A 9,043-nucleotide genomic window follows, 5' to 3' on the forward strand; every position below is an offset into this window, starting at 1 on the left:
AATAGAATAACAGAACATGACAGAGTCCATGCATTTACCTAGATGTGATTTCATGGCTAGGGAAACTTTTGAGTTTTTAGCCTTTTGGGTGAATTGTATCATGTTAGTGCAGTATCTCTGGTTATCTTATTACTCAGATTTTCTAATTGGCAGTTATATGGGACTTAGACTAATATAAAGGGAAAATCAAGTATTATTTTATTGTGACCTGCTTGATTGACAGAAAGCCTTCAAAAACGAAGTCTCTGAGGACAAGAATTCCAAAACAGTGGACAGAGTTCATAAGGGGGAAATTCTGAGAATTGTTGCCTTGAGGTTTCCCTTTGTTAGAGCTGAGAAACGTATGGAGACTAGCTCTATAAAGGTATTGAGACTTGAGTGTTTTTATGTGAAACTGTGTAAATCTTTGCCTGGTTTTTCCATTGCACACTTGTGGATGCAACCTGTTGTTCTGGTATTCATTTTACCCACCCAGGTACCATGGACTTTAATCACAGAAGTCCTATTGGTGGGTGGGAAGTCAGTGTATAAACGTCTTCCCAGCATAAGAATTGTGTGGCAGGTTGGCCTACAACCCTTGAATGTTCGAACATTATATGAGCAAGGTGAGAAAGTCTGGACGGTTCTCTTCACTAGCTCTTAGCCTAATAAGGAAGGAAATTTTCCTGTTTCAGTTGAAACTAAAGTAACCTGTTTCTACTCTAGTAGCAAATAACTGCTAGGTTAAGAGCAGAACTCCTACAGCCAGGCTTCTGGGGTTCAAATCTCACTTCTGTTTCTTATTAGCTGGCTAACTATGGGGACATTCTTTATCTCCTCTCTACTTGCTTCCCAATCTATAAAATAGAGGTAATTGTACAGATATCACAGGTTTTTTGTGAGACTTAAATAAGTTAAAGTGTATTTAGCCCAGTACCAGTAAGCACAATACCAGCATTTGCTGTTATTGCTTTCCTTGGAGGTTAAACATTGGCCTTGTAAATTGCACTAGACACCTCATATTATTTTATTTGATCACATCCTTCTAAAGCTGGATAACTTAGGCAATGTGACACGGTCAAGAACAAATGAAACAGCTAGTTATTGGCAGAGAAAGGAGCTCAGACTCTACCATGTGGCAGTCATGTTGTGGTGGAAAAGTACTGGAGAAAAAGGGCTGTATAAACAGCCTCATTCCTCAGAATTGCACCTGAACCCATCAGAGATTTCCACAGGTGATTCTGAGGACCTCCAGGCCCATTCACTCTAGAGGATGAGATGGGGTGTCAGAATAGTCCACCCAGAGAACACCAGCAATGGGCCTGCTCTGCCACAGACTCTCAGTCCATTTCATTAGCAGCTCCCAAAAGAGCAGTTACTAATCTAGGACACACACTCACACAATAAAGTAGGATTTCCATAGTGTTGACAACAAAGGAAGTAATTATAAGAACAGAGTATATACACGAGAAGAAAACACAGATGCACTCACAGCTCCTTAAGAAAATTCTCACTGACTCCTTGGAGGATGGCTTTAGTAAACAGGCAGTGTATGTTTTGCTTTGTTTTGTTTTTCCCAGTTGACAGTGCTTGAAGGGAAAGGCACCTGATAGTAGGTAAGAAAATACTGGTTCTGAGTTCAGAGAGACCTAGCTTTAAATGAGTATTACTTACAAAGTAGTGACCTTGAGCATAGAACTTAATTTCTCCAATATCTACATTGTGGACCATATTCGCACCTACCTCCGGAGGCTATTAGAGTAATAATGAGGTTCCCACTGCATAGTTGAAATTCAGAGCCCCTATTCTGCCCACAGCAAACTTCTACGAGGGGAAAAATATTACAGATGACTATCAGTATTTTTGTGTATGCACATGGTCTATTATTCAAAAGTAGAACTGCCAACAGTGGACGCTAATGCTATTGAGGACTTGCAAGTGCGAGGTATTATTAACACATTTAATCCAGGAGACAGGGTGCTGTAACTCCATTCTACAGATAAGGAGGTACAGATGCAGAGAGTCCAAAAGGCTTCCCTGAGGTCACAGATGCTAATGCCAGACACAGGATTCAAACCCAGGCACTCAGGGCTCAGAGTCCAGTGGCTTAATCCCTCCACTGCGATACCTCTTGGTGTGACCGCAGGTCTCATGTGGTTATTGTGAGGAGCAGGAAACACAGTCCTTGGGAAACACTAGTGTAGAGCTGAGCACACACAGTGCAAGTCGTGCTAGACATTATGGTGACCCCATCGGAATGTCCCAAACCAAATGAGTGTGAATCTGGTGATCCTTGAAAGAGAAGAAACCTGGGTGCCTTCATTTGACTGTGGCTCCTCTTGGAGCAAATGCCCCAAAGACAGCACCATGACCACTATCTCAGGGAAAGAATTAGAACTGTAGTATTGACCATCATCACAGCCAATGTTGGACTTGTTTGCTCAGGTGTCATGCTGTTTCTTACCTCGGACTTTCAGTTAGATTTCACCAAATTAAAGGACACATAGACAAAAGTAGACTCTTGATTTCTTTTATTGTGCCTATTATGAAAAACAGTGTACAGACTTTTCAAGAAACAACAATGGTAGCTTAAGGATGTGTAAAATGGAAGGCTTCAAGGAGGTCATCTGGTTTAATGGCCCTAAGGGACATAACTAGAGCTGCATGTTGTCTGTGCTCAGAAGGCATGATTATTCGAGTCCTGGAGGAGCTGATGGAGATGCTGGAGAGTGTGATGCTGAAAGACGACCCTGTGGCCCTGCCCCTGAGAAATGGCAGAACTCGTTGTTACAGAATAAGATTTTCTGGTTGCCCAGTGGTTTAGAAAACTATTTTCTAACGTTGATATAACAGAAAAATACCCCATGAACTGAAATAACCCATACAAAGAGAGAAACCCCAAATAGATCCTTGGCAGACAGTTTTAGGGAAAATAAACAATGGAGGAAAGTTGCCTTCTTTGTGCCACCAGCTGTTACAAACTCTTTCCGTTGCCACAGACTGCTGCTCTCCTCAACAGACAGAAGGCCATGATGGCAGAGTAGACCACGCTCATGATGAGGAGGAGGAGGTAGGCGTAACAGGCCAAAGTGTTGCTGAGCTGCAGCTGCAGGGCGTCTAAGAGAAGTCATATGATTAGATTCACCTGTCCTTTTGAAAGGATGGGACATATGAATTGGAAGGTGGTCACACTTATTTATTTCTAACGACCTACATTGCCTTGACACGCTGCACTATCAAACCCAAGAGTAAACAGGTACCCTACCCCCACTAACAACAACCGCAACAACAACAACAACAACAAGATGACTCGGAATACAGTTGACAAGTTATGTCGATCAACAACCTCTGCTAAATTCACTTAGAATATTCCATAATAAAAAAGTGAGGTTGCATATTTAATGAATGAATCCAATGGGAGAAAAGTATTTGTGATAAATAGCTTTTAGCATTTCTTCACCCCACCAAGTCTCAAAGCCATAATAATAGCTAATATTCCTTAACTACTAAGCAAGTGCCAAACACTCATTCTGAGAGCTTTGCATGCAAAGCTTTAATCTTATTTAATTTTTATAATAACATATGATGCCATTATTTTCATTCCCATTTCACAAACAATCTGATGATGGAGACAGGTAATTTGCCTCATGACATGCATTTAGTAAGTAACAGAAGCCAAAATTTCACCCCAGTTCCATGACTTTAAAGAACACATTCTTAGCCATTCTGTCATTCTGCATCTCCGAATGCAAGAAATGCCTCAGACATCAAAAGGTTATGCATAAATATAAAGTGAGACTCTGATTTAGACACAACTGAGTCAATACACGTTGTGTATACATTGAGATTCCTATCAAGAATACAATCCATGGAAATTTGGTGGCGTTCACAGTGGGGTGGGCGGGAGGTTTGAGTAAAGAGGGTATTATGTAACATGGAGAAAGCAGTTAATCCAAATTCTCTGAAACTTTAGGAAATCGTGGCCCACTCACCTGTCCTTCCTAAATGTCCCTCATTGTGGCTATGGTGTTACAGGATATTTGCACTTAATACCCTTTGAAGTTTTTCAAGAAATAAGTGAAGTCAAGAAATAACAACAATGATAGTGAACCAGACTGTCTATTCAATGAACCACAAGGCAGAGTCTCTTCCTGTGGAATTCCCCTTTTTCATGTTGTATCTTCGTAGATTCAAAACTCCAGCATCATTAGTACTTCTTGTGGAAAGAGATTTCAGAGGTGATGTGCTCATAACAGCTTGCCCTTGTTTAGGTAAGGTGTTAGCAGAGGGCCAGAGCCCCCTTGATGTGGGAAAGGAGGGAAGATCAGCAGGGCTAGAGCCAATGCTTCTAGTCACTTTCTTTGTACATATGTAGAGAGAAAGGGCCAGAAACTAGCACTGTTTCTGTGCCAGCTAAATGAGATACCCTATGCCGGACATTCCACATAGATGATATTATCTCTTCAATAACTGAGTTAGGTGTAATTATTCCTGGTTAGCCGATGAGAAAAGCGCTGCTCAGAAAATATAAGTAATTTTCCTATATGGATGCAAGTAATCATTAAAAGAACTGGGATCAAGTCCAGTGTGTGATACTGTGAATCCTGTGCACTGAGCCACCCCCCACCATGTGTCCATCCTATCTCAGGTACTTGGCTTTAAGTTTCTTGTTCTAGGACTGTATCTTAGAGGAAGAAGAAAGAACTAAGTGTATGAACTCTGGATTCAGATGGCTGGTGTGAAACTCCTGATCTAGCTGTGTGGCATGGTGCCGGGGACTTATTAATTTTAGCTCATTGCCCTTATCTGTAAAAGGGGAAAACATGTTCTACGACTTCATGAGAGTATTATGAGAATTAAACAAGAAAATGCATGCAAAACCCAGCACTAAGCCTTCTGTATATGAAGCTCTCAGTATCCTTAGTTCCTGTTTTTAGGTGCTGGGAAGGACCAGAGACTTAAAAAAGAAAATTCTAGATGCAGCTTATTATCATGTATCCCTCAGTCATTACAGACGAAAGCCACACAAATGAATGAAGTCCATTGTTGACATAATTCAGAGCCTGTCACTGAACTCTAATTTGCAGTCATCTCATCCCTAAACCAGCATTTACTGTGTTTAGATGACTCCTAGGAAGTGATGCATTGATTTAAAATATCACTCTGTCTGTTCTGCAACATCCAGCCTTTCTTGTTTTTCTACCTTCAAAGTGAAGTTTATCAAGAAGAAAAAAATGCTACAGCAAGACGTAAAGACAAACATATACAAAAACTTACTGCTTTCACCATTCCAACAAGCTTTTGTGGAGTTGATAGCAAGGACCTCTAGAAGAAATAAGAACAAGTTGTAGTCAATTCTTCATGCCTATGATTTAACAGTGTGATATATATGTATTTGCATGTGTGTCTGTATACACATATATACACATATGCACACATATATGTAAAATCTGCCAACAGACTGGGAATAAATTCATAAAAATATGAGACCCACAATTTCAGGAATAGTTGGTCTTCTCAACCAAGTAGAAGAGGAGTTACGAAGATAATTTGATTAGTAGTGAAAAAAATGCTACAGCATGATATGGAGGAAAACAAACAAAAACTTACCACTTTCCTCTTTTGAGAAATCTTTTGCAGAAAAAACAGCAGTGACCTCTAGAAGGAATGAGAGCAAGTATTAGTCAATTGTACATGCCCATTATCTGACAGTGTGTGTGTATAAATGTATATATACATATACATATGTGTGTGTATATATATGTATAAAATTTACTGAGACACAGGAGAGAAAGTCGCTAAAAATATGAAATTATGAGCCCCACATTTCTAAGAATAATTTGTCTTTCGTATTTTAAGCCCGAGAAGTATAAAAGTTAAGTTAATGAGGACAGAAAAAAACCTATAGCATTGACAGAGGGGCAGATATAGACATTGGCTTACTGCTTTCCTCTGTCGTGTAAGCCTTTGTGGAACCAATAGTGGTGGCCCTTGAGGTGACAACTAGAAGAAATGAGAGCAAGATTAGTCAATTATCCATTCCCATCGCTCCATAGTGTGTGTATGTGTTTATATGAGTATGTGTGTATGCACACACACACACACACACACACACATAATCCGCTGAGAGTGAGACTGTCCTTTAAAGTATGAACCCTACAATTCCAGGCATAGGTCATCTGATTCTCTGTAGTTCAGTGGATCTAATTCATGTATTGTGTTTGTGCACAGGAAAATCTTGACCTTTATAAAATATTCATTTTGTTTTCCTTTGTCACAACTGAATGGTTATACTCAAGACTGTCTTGCTTTCCTTCTGTATTCACAGCTCCTGGCACAGCACCTGCCACAAACGAGTGGATGGGAAAACACTTGTCAAACAGAAAAATAAATGGAAAATGTCTCTACTGTAGTCTTCAGCACGTACTGCTGACATGAAGAGTAGCTACCAAAATCAATTCACCAGCTCTCAGAATCCACAACTGTATCTCATGTTTGAAGGAATATAATTTTGGCAAATTTCTCACAAAGCAAAGCAAGCATGCACACGTTTCTAAATTGTGCACATCACTGCATCCCCAACTCATGCACGTGATTTTCTTGAGTAGTGCTGTTTTGGACGTGACACCAATATGAATAAAAGCTAATAGTGATTATTACTGTGCCAGGCACTATGTTAAATGCTCCACATGCGCTGTCTCGTTTGATGCTCCAGTCACACTGAAGTGAGTTGTAGTTTGGAGGAGTCCTTGTTGCAAATGATGAAACAAGGTTGAGAGTATAAGTAACTTGCCAAGAGTCATACCAGTGATGGCAGACCCAGCATTCAAAGGATCCTTGTAGCAGATCAGTGAGATAGATCATGTGGAAAGTACTTTGTAAAAATAACCCATAGAAATAGAAAAATCATTTATAGAGAAACAAAATAATTCCAAATGCGGACAATACAAACATTTTCTTCTCTCCAGATATGTTACATATTCTTAGCAAATGAATTTCTTACTGCAGGAGCTCAGCATTTCAGTGCAATTCTTTCCAAACATAGAAAGACAGGCCAAGTCACATTTATACTTCTCATAATATACACATGAGGTGAGACTTATACACAATGTCAAAAAAAAGAGGGAAGACGTATAAAGGTAATTTTTTTTAAAGACTATTTCATGGATGAAAACTGATTTGAAACCATTGTTTTAGTTTACGCTTTTTCCACAAGATGTGTTCCTGTTCATATGGATGTCATTCTGGTATGAAATTTTATGCACCCAATGAAACCTCTTTCTGATGGCATTAAAACTGGACATGAGATATAAGATTTGGAATAAATTCCAAGAATGAAATGATAGCAATAATCATATTTATATACTAAAATATCTTCAAGAACTGACTTTAACATTTCTTAAGAGTCTCTTTCTTTTCCTTAACAATGACTTACTCATCAAAAGATAAATCAGACTCTCTTATTACCATCCACTGATTGAAGTAAAACCAATAAACACTTTTCATAATAAAATTTGTGTATGCATCCTAAGTGCTCTTCCTCAACCAAGGTTGGTCAAAAACCTGTACCAGACTAGTTTTATCTTCTTCAAAGACACTTCATTGATTTGTCCTTTCAAGCAACATTCTAAGCTTTTATCAAAAACAAAGAAACTTTCAAGAAACAGCTTTATAAATGAACTGTAGAACGACATCAACAGAAATGTGCTGAATAGCTGTCTTGCCCTGAGAAGCCCATGCAGACAGACATTTGTTTCAGAAATTAGGTGCCACATAAAACACATGACCAACTGAACTTCTCTATGATGATCATCACCATGGAACTTACTATACTTATTTTTCCCTGATCACTAAAAAAATCACAACTTAACAGGACACTTCAGCCCAGTGGTTATACTAAATTTGTGCTTTGCATACATCGCTTCCCCTCTACTTCTTAGCTATAGAAATACTAAATTAGGGCTGTTGTTTTAATGTCTCCTTAGAGAGTTTTAGGAAAGGTAATTAAAAATACAATAAATACATAAGTAAATACGTCTATGTAGCATTTTCATAAGCAAGTGTTTTTACTGAAAATATTTCATTTGCTTTTCATCACAGCCCCAGGAGAAAGCCAAGGCAAGTTTTCCAACCTAATTTCACTGGTGAAACTGAGGATCCGAGAAGATAAAGACTGCCTTCCTAATTCAGACTGGTACGCAGCAAAGGTCTTCACAGAATTTGTTATGTGCTTGCTCCCTACAGCTTCAAAAGGGCTTGTTAACCACAGGGCAATGTATAACTCAATTTCTCCTTGTTTATAGGTGCTCTGTGGCCTTTGGTCTGTTGTGTTCATACTCAGAACTTAAGTCCTGAATCTAGACAGTTACAGAACCAAATGCAGGACCACGGCACATTGAGCCCTCTGCCCACACTGTCTGAATTATACAGAATCTGCAACAAAGGGACTCCTTTGGGACATCATGCCTGAATCACCAGTGACTTTGTGTGATTAGGAAGAGAATCTATTCTCTTAAAACAGATCCTCCATGGCACAGTAATTCATCACAGTGTACTCATCCACACATCCCTCCCAGGCATGACACAGGCCAGTTCTGCAATAAACATTTGTTGTGCTCTATTTACCAAGAAACACATTCATTATGTAGAATGAAAGTATGTGTGTACATGTTAGCCTCACCCAATCTTTAATTATGACATTTTAGCGTGCGTTGTTAGGTAAAATACAAACCTGGAAAATCTAAGAAGATAAAAAATTTACAGGCATAATTATTTGACTTTTGGTCAAGCTGCCATCTGGCTCCCTCATATGAACATCATTTTGTAACCTAACGGCATTGTTTTTGGGTTATACTTTGTGTATGGCAAGATGAAAGTTAGAGTGACTTTTCTTGCTGATTAGCACATTCCTGGAAGACGTATAATTGTTCTTATTTCCTGATCAACTAAGATCATCCAAAGTGGAATCTCATTCTGAGCATTTCTTGCGTGCCAAGTGCTAGGTGCGGTCGCATATCTTGTTTCATTTAATCCATAAAACCACCCTAAAAAACTCCACTGTGAC

General features: G+C 39.1%; 1 gene segment (V, D, J or C); it reads right to left on the reverse strand.

Annotated features, from left to right (window-relative positions):
* Positions 1–2,953: 2,953 nt before the first annotated feature.
* The window catches only part of LOC124243291 (T cell receptor gamma constant 1-like), a 47,589-nt gene continuing 41,499 nt past the window's right edge, over positions 2,954–9,043 (reverse strand). The window contains 2 exon segments of the C gene segment in view: positions 2,954–3,096; positions 5,590–5,610. Of these exon segments, the coding sequence occupies positions 2,954–3,096; positions 5,590–5,610 (164 nt within the window).

This window comes from Equus quagga, chromosome 8 (genome assembly GCF_021613505.1).
Source record: "Equus quagga isolate Etosha38 chromosome 8, UCLA_HA_Equagga_1.0, whole genome shotgun sequence".
Classification (NCBI taxonomy): domain Eukaryota; kingdom Metazoa; phylum Chordata; class Mammalia; order Perissodactyla; family Equidae; genus Equus; species Equus quagga.